Source organism: Octodon degus, unplaced genomic scaffold (assembly GCF_000260255.1).
Source record: "Octodon degus isolate 3935 unplaced genomic scaffold, OctDeg1.0 scaffold00213, whole genome shotgun sequence".
Classification (NCBI taxonomy): domain Eukaryota; kingdom Metazoa; phylum Chordata; class Mammalia; order Rodentia; family Octodontidae; genus Octodon; species Octodon degus.
Window position 1 is genome coordinate 49487 of NW_004524789.1, and position 13932 is coordinate 63418.

At 42.1% G+C, this 13932-nt stretch overlaps 1 protein-coding gene across 1 annotated transcript in view; it reads left to right on the forward strand.

The window, feature by feature from the left end:
- The first annotated feature begins 630 nt into the window (after positions 1-630).
- Positions 631-13932, forward strand: part of Cttnbp2 (cortactin binding protein 2) — a 103286-nt gene continuing 89984 nt past the window's right edge. The window contains exons 1-2 of the mRNA XM_012517754.2: positions 631-666; positions 4846-5070. Of these exons, the coding sequence (XP_012373208.1) occupies positions 631-666; positions 4846-5070 (261 nt within the window). The remainder of the gene's footprint in view (positions 667-4845; positions 5071-13932) is intronic.

A 13932-nucleotide genomic window follows, 5' to 3' on the forward strand; every position in this document is an offset into this window, starting at 1 on the left:
CTCAGCCTCTAATGACCACTAATCTATTCTCTATTTCTGAAGATCAGCACTTACAGCTTCACATGAGTGAGAACACGCAGTGTTTGTCTTTCTTTGACTTAACGTAATATGTCTTCTACTTTCATTCGTGTTGCTACAAATGCCTCGATTTCACTCTTTTTATGGTTTATTGTATCTGTACACTAAATTTTCCTTATTTATCTGTTAATAGGCAGCTCAGCTGAGTTCACATGTTGGGGTCTTAGTTATTTTTCTCTCCTCGCTGAGGCAAAATACCTGACACTCAAAGTTAAAAGTGGAAAGTTGGGCCAGCCCAATAGCTCAGCAGATTAAAGCCCCTGCAAGCAGGCACAGGGGCTGGAGTTTGATCCCCAGGCCTGCCATGCATGCCCCACCCCCAGGACACACTGAGGAGGTGATTGAGACTAGGCATGCTGACACATGCCTATAATCCCAGCCCTAAGAAGGGAGGCTGTAAACAGATGGATCACTACCAGTCTGATCTAGCAATGAGACCCTGAACACCCTCTAGACCCTTCCCTAAAATACAAAAAAAGGTGGAAAGGTTTATTTTATTTAGTTTATGGTTTATAGAGATTTCAGTCTACAGTGAGCTGCCTCCAACGCAGGATGGCTTCACAGAGAACAGTTTGCAATGGGCAGAAGGTAGCAAAACAAACGAGAGACCATCACAGCATCTTTCTGTGTCTAGGCAGCTGGGATTTGGATGTGCCGACCCAGGCAGTGGACTGATGAGTAACCACTCACCCCTAATCCTGATCACATACCCCTAATCCTAATCACACGCCCCTAATCACATGCCCCTATTCCTAATCACACGCCCCTAATCTGAGCACTGCACAGTGACTAAGTCACGTACTCTATTCAGTCAGCTCTGAAAAGCCTCCAGCTGTGGCCACATGCAGATTTGAGGGACATCTGGGCAAATTAACACTTGGCTTTTGTGAATACAGATAGACATTTTAAGACAAAATCAAACACAACAAAAATACACAAAATGATTTCACACCAGTTGAAAAACATTTTAATATTATCCATACCGTAAGATTTACCAGGTAAGATAAGAAACGGATCTGGGAGAAATGTATTTCCCTCTTATATTATGCCAAAATTAGTTTTAGCACATCCATCAAAAGTTCGTCCTAATCTAAGAATAATCTGTGTATTAAAAAATAGCTTGAGGTGGGATTTTTTGGCTTGAGTTAGTACTGTACATCATAAAATCTCTTTCCTGGGTGAACAAATTCTTCCAGACGTAGTGATCAAAATGGGTTGTTAAAATGTAATTTTAGCAGGGAACCCATAATGATAAATAAATATGAAATATTAAAGTGAAGACCAAGATGCAGATTTGCAGAAGAAATATTTGAAATAAGTTTTGACTTTTAAACCTTTCCCTGTACTGAGAATATAAAAAATTGAATTGTTGGAGATGAAGGAGGGAGATTTTCATCAAGTGCATTTTTCTCCAGAAGACTGTGTGATGAGTCTTGCCCTATCTAGTGGCCTTTTCCTTCATCTCAAGTGAAGGAAAAAGATTCCAAGGAGACTGTGTAAGGACTTAATAGCTTTCTTCTGCAGATTTTGTGGGGCTACATGGAGGCAGAACTGAGCCGATAGCCATTCTATGGAATGAAAGAGGGGCCTTCAGGGGTCACCTTGTGGAGGTTACCAGCTTTCATTTGGGTGAAGATTCGTGAATGTCTTCAAGGTGGGGCCATGAGCATCACTGTGGGGATGAGAATGACGCAGGGCCTGGTGGGTAGGTCAGTCTAGAGAGGACACAGGTGCTCTTGTGGGGAAATCTGGACTTGAAACGCTGCATGAGGCATACCTCAGGCCAGCGTGATGGACACTCAGCCTGTGCTGTTGCAAAGACATTCATTTAAAAAAGCCTCACACTTGGCTAAATGCTCCACTGTTGCCACTTCAAAATTCTTAGTAATGTTTTAACTAATAGCCCCATGTTTCCATATTCTGAATCCAGCACTTTAGGTAGTCTGTCCTAAATTTATGGTCTACATTGAGCAAATTAGATAAAGGGGCCCTAGAAATGAGAGAGGGACAGCCCTTTAAAAAAGACACCAAATGCTTCGTTGGAAAAGAATGGACATTAGATATTCCCATTCCACTGATAGAGACAGCAGACCGCCTGAGCCAGTCGGTTGCAGGAGTACAGCCTCCTTCAGCTCTCCTTCATTATCCACGTCCAGTCCCTCCTGGCCCAGAGAGGTCTAGAACAGTATAGAAGGAGGGTGCAGAGGTTTTGATAACAGGGGATTGGATGTTACTGTGCAGCAGATGCCAGTCCTTGGGAGAAAGCTGCCGTGGGTCTTGAAATAACCACAGACTTTCTGTGGCTGAAGGTAACTGAGGACTTTCATTAAATAAAAGTGATGCAAAAGCCATGCGGCTGTTCAAGCTTTTATTCAAGGATGAGGAAGGAGCTACACTGAATAAAAACTAAGAGAAAAGGAAAGTGCAAAATGGAATTGCTTTTGAAATTGCATCTCTCAAGTGATACTGATTCAGGGTATTGATTGCATAATTGAATTTGAAGAACATAGAAACATCAAGGGCTTTGAATTCATAAACCTTGTTGTCTTTTAAATTTGAAATGGTTTTCTGAAGGCTAGCTTCAATTTCACAGTGGCACTAGACTATTTTACTTCTTAACCTAATGTAGTGAGAAGAAAAGAAATGGTAGTGTCTCAGTGACTTTTCTTTCATTGCTGGAACAAAATACCTGACACTCAAAATGAAGGAAGGAAAGGTTCATTTAACTCGCAGTTAGTGGAAGTTTCAGTCCATACTCAGCTGGCTCCAAGGCAGAGCGGCACGCGGCAGAGGGCAGCATTGGTGGACACGGAAGACACTCAAGAGCAAAGGACAGAGCAGCAGCTAGCAAGCTCCTCTCCCCTCCTTGTTGGATCCACGCTGTCCCCCCCAGGGCGGGTGCGGCACTCACACGCATTAATCCCAGCACTGGCTCGGGAATCACTCACGAACTAGAGGCCGCCCCATGGCTGCCTGAGGCTTCGTAGACACAAACCGTGGCAGGTGGGTTTTTCACATTTGATATAGCACGTATTTATCAAGAGGTTGCCTTGCTGATAGTGGTCTAAAAGTGGGAAGGTTTAGTTATTCAAAGACTTTATTATATGTAGTATTTCTTTTGAAAACGTGTTTGACATTTGAGACTAGAGCACGATTTTATTATGATTTAGATTTTTTTCCCCAGTGACAGTGACATGGAATACTTTTTCTTTGTAGTGGCTGTTCCAAAATGACTTGAATAGGAAAATGTTACCAGTGTTCAGTATATTTCTAGTGCTGTTCTATTTTATACAAAAATAGTGTACTGTAGGCTAATTATACAAAATTCTATTAGTGTTCATTACACGACTTTTAAATTGACTTGGTTTCTGGTGGATTGACATTTAGAGTGAATGAAGTTGCATTCTGTGAACTATATATAAATGGCCTTTAACCATGAGGAGATAATTGCATTTTAAAAAATTTTCTGGGGCTGGGGAGCTAGCTTGGTGATCTGAATGCCTGCTTGGAAGCGCAGGGATGCAGGTTTGATCCTCATGCCCTGCTGGTCCCGGAACCCCAGGCACACAGTGCTAGCCACCAAAACCGGGTGTGGTGGGCATGCCTGTAATCCCAGCACTGGGAAGGCTGAGATAGTAGGAGCACTGTGAATCTGAGCTGCGTGTTGAGACCCTGTACTAAATAAATAAATGAATAAGAGATTTTTAATTTAGAAAATAAAAAAAAATTTGAATGCTTTGTATTTGATCATACTACAAAATATGGGTGCTGTGATTTTGCTACATAAAAAGTTTAACAAATTATTTTTTTTTCTAACATGTCTAATGCTTGCTCTCTGATTAGAAAAAATGTAGGGAATTTGTTATTACTCATCTTGATTATTCTTTGAAGTATAAGTTCTGTAACGATAGAGATCATTTTATTTTGAACTTCCGCTAAAAGTTGTTTTAATTGCCAATATTTCTGATTTTAATTTTTTTATCTGTGCACATCTTGGAGTACAGTAATAGTTTGTCTACATATAAGGCGTATAGTGATCACTGATTTTACTTTAAATTGGAAAGGCTGCACCTAAAATGTAGACTCTTTGAGGAGTTGGGGGATCACTGAAAAGCTGGTGTCATTTGTCTAATAAATGGCAGCGTTTATAAGCGGAAAGTGTGTTAGTCAGCTTTTCATCACCATGACAAAACACGGGAGGAAATTAACGTAAAGGAGAGAATTACATGGCTTATGGTTTTAACGGTTTCAGTTGGTAATTTGGTGGCACTGCTTGGAGCCTGTGATAGCACCAGACCTCAGAGTAGGAGCGTGTGGTGGGAGGGGCTGTTGCCCTCTGGACAGCTGGGAAGCAAAAGGAAGAAGAGAGCCAGGGTCTCCTGATCCCTTTCAGGAGCACACCCATCGCAGCCTGACGTCTGCCGTGAGGCCCCCGCCTCCCAGGAACGCTGCAAGCTAGGTGCCCAGCCTTTATCGGGTGGGCCTCTGGGGGACCTTTAAGGACTTTTTTTTTTTTTTTTTTTGCTCCTTGAATGCCTTCAGGGCACTTTTGCATGGCTGGAGTGTTGTGGGGATCAAACTACAGCAAACTGAGGCTGCCAGCATTGTGGAAGCAGCCACTTAAAGAACTGAGCTAGGGCTGGGCCCCCTGGGGGACCTTTAAGACCTAAATATAATTATAACATTATATGAAATCATGACACCTTATAAGATAGTTATGAATAGTTTTGCTTGTTTTTTTAACATATACTTCTTATTTTGTTCTAGGCTCGCAGGAAGGAGGTGTTTATCCAGGAGCGGTATGGAAGGTTTAATCTAAATGACCCGTTCTTGGCACTCCAGAGAGACTATGAGGCAGGTGCTGGTGACAAAGAGAAAAAGCCAGTTTGTACCAACCCCATCTCCATCCTGGAAGCTGTCATGGCCCACTGCAGGAAGATGCAGGAAAGGATGTCCACGCAGCTGGCTGCCGCGGAGAGCAGGCAAAAAAAGGTAGTGCAGCTTCAGCCTTACCTCTGCAATGTAGGGTAGAATAAAGAAAGCAGCTGTGAGGTGCTTGCCTTTAGATGCACGTTCAGCAAAGCTTGGTAAGTCCTTAGAAGTGCTTAGTGCCTGCAGGATCTGTCCCTTTTAAAATGTAACTTAAAATGCTTTCAATATAACTGAAAATGACCCTGAATAATACAGTATGATATAACGAAAGTGTGTTTACCATAGTAATGAGTTCGATACTGTATTTCAAATACCTGTCTTTCCAATACCTATCCTGTCCCCAGTGCAGTAAGACATGTTCGGTTGTGTGGTATCTCGTGCTGCAGTGCAGCCAGACTCTGACCACATCGTGTATCTGGAGGTCATTTTTGTCTAGTGCTGCCCCAGAATATTTTTTTTTAACTAGAATATTTTGTTATTCTGCTTTTTATTATTTCTTTGAATAATGCAAGTAATCTGAGGAGAATGTAATGAAAGTTACCCTGGAAGACATCCAGGTCACTGTGTGTCATCGTGAAGTCGTGACTAGTGACTGCTCACTTGGCACCCGCCAGCCGTGCAGCTTTACCTCTCCAGACTCCTGTTCATGTAGTACATCCTCCCACGCCCAGCGCTCACGTTTCTTGCGCTTGAGTATCAGGTTCGAGAAAAAATTATTATGAGCAGCCTAAGGAAATAAAAGTTTCAATTGTGCCCTTTTAATGTGCTGCTAAGATTGTTACTCCTTTTTTAGAGACGAAGGGGGACTCAGAGAAGCTAATGGTGTCTGGCACGATTAGAATTAAAGCTGATATGTTTTCCTCACAATTATTAAAGCATAAATTAAAATGTTCCTTGCAGTTGTCTTTTTGAGAGAATCCTATCTCACATTTAACACCTGGTCGACAGCCTCGTGCACACAGTGTAAATACTGATGACACTGCTGTTCAGCAGTGTTTTCATTAACATATGAATGCCAGCGTTCTGGTGTTAAATAAAGCAGACTTTTCCCTTAAGAGGTTACATGGTAGAAAACCGCAGCACTGAGTAAGATAATACAGAATAGAATTTGCCTCCGTGGACATGAGGCAAAATCAGTTTTACTCTGGACATTGCAGACCCTCTACAAAGCCCTACAGACAGACAGCGAGGTCTCTTGAGGGTTTGTGTGTGTGTGTGTGTGTGGAACTGGGGATTGAACTTAGGCCCTTGTGCTTGCCAGGCATCTGCGCCATCTCCCCAGCCCCCCTTGAGGTTTTCAAGAGTCCCCACAAACTGCATAAACAGAAGCCAGGTTATTGTAGTTGATGTCACCAAAACTCATTTGTACTTCTTGGATGGGATAGATTTCAATTATGTTCCTAATGTGTCAAATGAACTCTATCATAATAAATTATTTCTGCTAGATTTTATGCTGCATTCTCAAAAACCAAGAAGAGAGAGCCTGCCAACCGGTCAGATTAGTTGTGTAAGTGTCTGCTCATGCAAAGGCAGTCAAGTGCAGGATACTGTGGTTCGATCCCCACCTCCACCTGCAGCACCAGACCCTCCCTGAAGTCAACCTGAGCCAGCTAAAAAAAAAAAAAAAAAAAAACCCTACTTTTGGGCCCAGGGAGATAGCTTGGTAGAATAAGCACTTCCCTGGCAAGCTCAGGGTCCTGAGTTCAATCCCCAGTACTGCAAAATCAAGCAAACAAAAAACCATGAAGATATTTTGCTTTAATACATAAAAAATACATCCTTTTCTCAATTTCACTTTACTTCTGCATTTTATTCATCATTCTTTTTTAGGTGAAAAACAAAGGACCTATTTCTAGGTCAAATCAAAGGGTTTTTTTATTTATTTGATTTTTTTAAAAAATGAACTACATCCTGTTTGCTTCTGAATGGCTGGGTCTTTTCCAACCTGGCTGAGAGTGAAAGGAAATTGTTTGTGTCCTATGGCCCTGAGAGCCCCGTGAGTCTGGCCCCTGTGTAGAACAGGGATACAGGAGCCCTTTATGGCCAAATTCATTGGCTGTGTAGTCTCAGTGAAGAGTCGCTTTGACACTGTGCTGCTTTTGTTCTTAGAGAATATTCTAGTAGACTAGAGTGTGTGAAAAGAGTTATAGTTTATATTCTTACCAAGTATTTTTACTTATAAAAAAAAAACACATCAACTGATAAAAAGCAGAAACTCCAAAGTCATCTTTAATATGACAAATTATCTGTTACCCTTTAGTCTCAGAAGACTTTTAACCAAATGTCCTCAGTTTCCTGACATAAACTGCAGCTTTAGACATCTACAGACAGGAAGGAAAAGGAAATCCACTGTTTGAAATCAGCCCCATTCCTTATATCACTCCTGGAGCAGAAGTCTTCTCTATAATTCAGATACTCAGCATCTAACACTGGTATGTCTCTCAGGTAGTCCCGAGGCCTTGGCTTGCGTGCAGCACTGGTTGGCCTGGGCAGGCGGGAGAGAGGCTCCGTGCTCATTCATGGCTTGGCTCCTGCTGAGGCAACTAATGGGAGGGCTGTCTGGTCATTTGTGTGCCAGAGAAATTTGGACCAGAGTCAACTTGGCAAAGGGGCTGAACCTGTAAGCCACTTGGAATAAGCTAGTGAGTAATCATCTTGGAGAATTTAGCCTCCCAGTGATCTCGTTGTTTTGAGCCAGCAGCCCAGGGCCAAAGGTATTTCTTGTTTCATTTTGCTTTGTTTGTCTTTGGCATCACTTTTTAATGGACCGTCTAGTTTAATGTTTTGGACACTAGGGAAGAAGTGTATATATGTTCAAACATTGTATGGACACTTACAAAGCATCATTTGTAGCCCTGAAATAGGAAGCTTGAACAGAGCCTTTAACTGTAAGAATCCATAATGATTACAGGATTCAGTGAGAAGGCTAATAATAGCTCTATGTATTAGATACAGCCTTGTCTAGGTGGCAGCTTGGTATAATTAGGTCAGTTACTTGTACACTTAGGTCAGTATAATTAGGCAGTAGATGGCTTTGACGGGATTGAGTTTAATCAAGGGACGCTAGTGTTCATTGATTTAGGTGGAAAGGATGTTTATTGACTGCCTTACAGAACTATCAGCCACTGCACAGTGTAGTTCAGCGTAGTTGGAACACCAAGAGCTCAGCTCTCGCCAGCCAGGGTCGGACAGTGTTCTCTGCACAACTTGTCAGTGGCAGTCAAGGCTCATGCGGGGGAGAGCTGGGGGCCGCAGCTTGCCCTCAGCTCTGCTCATGCCAGAATGCAGCATGCGCCAGTGCATCAGGCCTGAGTTTGGCTCAGCCCTGCTTTGCATTGTGTGTTGCCTATTAGAAACCAATGCAAGGGCTGAGGATAGAACTCATAGACACCTGACTGGCAAGCTCAGCTTCCCAAGTTCAATCCCTGATACCAGAAAAATGAAAAAAGGCACATGTGTGGGACTGGCTAAAATGGGGTCAGCCTCCTTGTCCCTCACTACATGCAGGAGCAGGAAAGCGACCCTTAGACATACGCGGAATCTAAGATGGAAAATTCAAACAGATGGAAGGAGGCACTTCTATCTCCCAGGAGTATTGCCGAGCGACTATTAACGGGGCGCCGGAGACTTAGATCTGTGACTCTGACCTGAGACTTAAAGGTAGGGCAGTGGCCTCCCTCAGCCCTATAGCAAGATCCCTGGAAAGCCTTGCTGTCAGGAAGCTTTTCCTCTCTTGTTAGGCTTTTCAAAGGAGCAGTAAAGAGATAGGTAAGCCAGAAGAAGCCTTTATTAACTCCAGAGACACAAAGAGGATCGAGGGCAGGTGGGAATCGGCTGAACAGAGGCTTTCACAGACTTTTGCTAGGGGTGGAGTGTGAGGGGCACTTTTAATTACATGTGAGGAGCTGACTAGGGTCTCTCCTGTGTGAGTAGGCAAGGGAAGAAGAAATTTTATCTAGGGCTGGAGAGGGCAAGAAGAAAGTGGGCGATGGGAAGGTAAGCTGTTGCTTGAAGGGCTTCAGCCGTGTTAGATGACCACCGTAATAGTGTACCAAGCCATGCTGGGGTCAGAACCTGTCATTCTTGATAGCCCAGGTTGGGATGAGAGGGCCAAGGAGAACTCCAAAGCCCAAGCTGTTGACCGGTGTCTGTAGGACTTTCCTTTCATATAACCTATTGTTGTGTTCCTTCAATAGGATTCAACCCTTGGGTAGGGGTGGCCAGGGGAAGACAAAGACAGGCGTGGGAGAGCAGTGAGGAATACTCTTAAATGTCATCAGAGAATTTTGTGGTATGAAAAACATACACACTCTACTTTCTCATTTAGTAAGTGGCCATGATGACTTTCCTTGCTGTATTCTACTTTTGGGTTTTTTTTTAATGTACTTAGTACGGGGTCTACAGGGTCTCACTACACAGAGCAGACTCATAATGATCCTCCTGTTTTCAGCCTCCCGAGCATTGGGATTACAGGCGTGCTATCATGCCCAGTCTTAAATCTCTCTCTCAGTGCACCCCTTAGGTAATCTGCTGAGCTATCTGGCCAGCCCTGGGTACTTTATACTTATTGTACTCTTTTTCCTTAGTGCTAGACAAATTGTGAGTCCTCAGTAGCTTAGATTATTTTTAATTTTGTCATTTCTGTATATAATTTACTTAAAAGTTGAGGGATGCAGACACCCCCCCACACACACACATGCTGGTGAGGAACCAAGGGCCTCAGGCATCGGGCAGTTGCCCTGCCTCTGAGCTACACCCATCCCCAGAGACAGATATAAACATTTTTGTCCTAGTAGCCCTGTGGTCAAGATAATGCTTGCAAGTTGAGCACATACACATATGTGCGTATGCGCACACACACACACACACACACACACATGCTCATATGAATCAAAGATCACTTCTGATGCATTTTGTATTAAGTGTGTGATCCAAGTTTATTCTTCAAAAAGAGCTAAGTGTTCAAGAGGCCATCAACATATATTAATAAAGGTTGTAATTAAAAGCAGAGGCTGCCGAAAGGATTTTGCTTAAGGTGGGGCACTCATATACTATGAACAAAAATGAGGAAGTGTGTACCAGTGAGAAAGGACTCTTCAATTTGATCTCCAACAGAAAAGTGTGCATTGTATACACTGGTGGTTTAGACATGCAATTTAATCAAATTGGGGTGGGTTTTTGAACAAAAAAGGGAGGAATCCCAATATTAATTTACCATATGAAAATATTAAAAGTCATCTATAGTTTTTTCTTCCAGTTCAAGATTATGAATTGTGTGCAGTTGTCGAGTCCTCTAAATTATCTTTAAACTTAATTCCTTATTTCTTGCTACTTTTTTTCTTGTTTTGGTGGTACCAGGGATTAAACTCAGGGCCTTGCTGTTGCCAGGCAAGCACTTATTCCACTGAGCTATCTCCCCAGCCATATTTTTTTTTTTTTTTTGACATCATCTGAAGAGCACAGGCTAGATGCTACAAGTCTGAGGTGTGTAGTGAGACACTGTACCAAATACATAAAAAGAAAAAAAAAATCACTGAATTTTTAAATGTGTCTCATGGTTTCTAATCATTAGATTTAGTTGATACATTTTGGACAGGAATATTGCAGGAGTGATACAAGTTTAAAAGTGTATGATTTTGATTTTTTTTTTCCCAAACCAAACCATATGAGGCTACATCAATCACCTGATTAAGGTGGTGTCTGTCAGCTTTCCTGCTGTAGACAAAATAATGAATTCTGTGCAAACCAAGGTCATAGTCTTACTGAGTCAGAGAATGAAGTGAAGAGAATGAAGACAAAGGAAGAAGTTAGAGAATATTTAGGGAGAGGAAAAATAACTCCCGAATTTCCAGGAGTGATCCTGATACAGGTAGAAAAACTGATTTTGGGTGGGTGACCTCCAAACCACATAGGGAACCTCCAAATGACATAGGGAAAAAAACGATCTCCTGACCTGACCTGCAAGCAAGACAAGGCTATGCTTTTCAAAGTCCATGTTAAAATTTTTCTATCGTTGAGGCTGGAGAGATGGCTCAGTGGAATAAGCGCTTCCCTGGCAAGCGCAAGGACCTGAGTTCAATTCCCGATTCTGCCAAAAATAAATAAATAAATTAATTAATTAATTAAATAAGTGGAGCTTCAGAATTGTTCAGTTGTTTGGGAGCCAGCTATCACAGGTGGCTTTGGATTTAAAGTGACCAATTGGAACTCAGGTTCTGTGACAGTGAGGCAGCTTGTAGGACTTAAAGGAAACTGGGATTTTAAAGAAAAACCAGTTATTCTGCATTCCTGGAAACTCAAGAATTTAGGAGAGAAGAACTAAGTAGGAGCCGGCCTTCTCAGTTGCCTCAGGAAGCTCATTCTTGGTCCAGAATCCTAATGAACTTCTTACCACTGTGGCCAGTCACCCAACTCACCTCAGGCTCCTTCCCTAGCTAGCCGCTTTATTCATAAGCTAACTAAATAAACTACTTTCTACACTGAGTTATTAATAATGTCCCTTGTGGCATTAGTGACTAAGTTGTTGGGAAATAATCTGAGACTCTGCAAATATCTTGTTATCCACTAAATATTTCCCCAGTAGCTTTATAATCTACTGATGATTCTCCACTGCACAGTTCCTTCTACTGTATTACGAATTTCTGTGGCAGAGAACCACTTTTTCCCCAGTTGCCTTTTTATTGCTTCCATCAGTGTGGAGTCACGGATTGTCACCCAGGCTGGGAGCGAGCTACAATAGTCCCTCACGATTTCGCAGTTCAATTTTCAGAAGCTCACTGTTTCATGGGTTTTCAAAATATATTAATCTAAATTATTTATCATGGGTTTTTCACTATATTGCAGGATATTGCAGTGCCATACAGTATGCATATGTTGTTAAAATTATGTAGGTTTATGAATTCAGAAAATGGTTAAGAACATTAATGTTTTTAAAAATGTGGGAAAGGTTTATAAGGGTGTGGGAAGGGTTTATAAAGCCTATATATATATATATAAAATATAATGTCACTGCCTCGCTGATTTTCACTTATTGCGGGGGTGTCTGGAATGTAACCTCCACTATAAGTGAGCGACCGCTGTTTATTACCACATGATATTAATAAATATGGTTTATTTATTTTATTTTTGCATTTTAGGGAAGGGCCTACAGGGTGTTTAGGGTCTCACTGCATGGATCAGACTCCATCCTCCTATTTTCAGCCTCCCAAGAGCTGGGATTACAGGCACACGCCACCACGCCCAGTCTCAATTGCTGTCTCAGCCTGCCCCGGGGGTGGGGTTGGCGCAGCAGGCCTGGGGATTGAACCCCCAGGTGCATCTGCCTAAACAGGTGCTTTAATCCTCTAGCTGTTTGGCCAGGTCTTGTGTCATGGTTTAAATAGCCCAGATTATCACGGATTTGCCACTTGGAGCTCTTGCCTCTCACCCAGTTGATCCATTCCCACCATTCTTTGGCATGTCTCTTCATTCCTACTGAAAGCTGTTGCGCACTCACCTTGTTTTTCATCCCGACTCAAGGAATTAGTTTTTCCTTCCAGGAGCACTGGTTTCTTTTGTAATACAGAATGGTATTTACACGTAGAAACTCACGAGTGTGTTGTACTCATAGACACGTCTCTTTATGCGTCTGTCTCTGCGTGCCCAACCCCGAGCTCATGGTGCTGCTGCCATTGCTGATCTAACAATCTGTATGGTAAATTCTGGTCTTTCTAGCCTTTATGCCACAGGGAGAAGCACGACTTCTGTTTACTTCGATATATCATTTGCTCAAGCCCAGAACATACAGACTGGTCTGTAGAATTGTGAGTCTGTATCTGTTTAAAAAGAAAAAAACAAAAAAACAAATATGCAAGACTGGGATTCAATATTTGATTAGTTTTTCAAGAAAAGATTTACACAGGTTCTTCCTAAGCATGCAACTGGAATGAGTTTTGACTGCACATATCTCGGTCCTAAGTCCGTAATAAAACACAGAATATTTCCATCACTTGAGTTTCCGGAGAACCTTCCCAGTCAGTCCCTTCCCTGAGTGAGGCAGCTAATGAACTGATGCTGGTTTTTTCTTGCCACTTTTTTTTCCTTGTGGTAGCAGGGCTTGGACTCAGGACCCTGTGCTTGCCAGGCAAGCGCTTATTCTACTGAGCTATCTCCCCGGGCCCAGTGCTGGTTTTTTCATCATGGGTTAGTCTTGCCTCTATTGAAAGTTCTGATAAGTGAGAGCTGTAGTTATAGTAAACCTAAAGTACAGGAACTGTACATCTCCCAGCTTTCTCTTTATCAAAATCGTGTTGCTTATCCTAGGTCCTTTGCATGTTCATTTTAAAAAACTCAGTTTGCTGATTTCTGAAAAAGTTTGCAGGAATTGAAACTGTGTGAGATTTGACAGGTTCACAAAATGTTGTCTTCTAACTTTGTGATCATAATATATTTCTGGTTTCCTTTAGATCTTTAATTTTTCTTGGCAATATTTTATTGTTTGCAGTGTAGTGGTTTTAAGTGTCATTTGTTGGTTTTATCCCTAAGTATTTTATTTTTTTGATTACAATATTTTTCTACATGTTTGTCACTAGTATATGAGTACTCAGTCAATTGTGTGTTATAGTGTATAATTTTCCTAAATTGAATATTAGTTCTACACTTACTTTTTATATTTGTCTCAGTGACTTTTCTCTCATTGCTGGGCAAAATACCCAACACTTAAAATTAGGGAAGGAAAAGTTTATTCAGCTCACAGTTACTGGAGGTTTCGGTCCATAGTTAGCTGGCTCCAAGACGGAGTAGCACATGACAGGGTGACAGGTCTTGGCAGTGGAAAGAGCAACAGCAAAAGGGAGGAGCAGCAGCAGCAAGGGCAGCAAGAGCAAGGCTGGCTCCCATATGTTGCATTCAGGCTGTCCGCCCCAGGCTGAGGATAGCACTCAC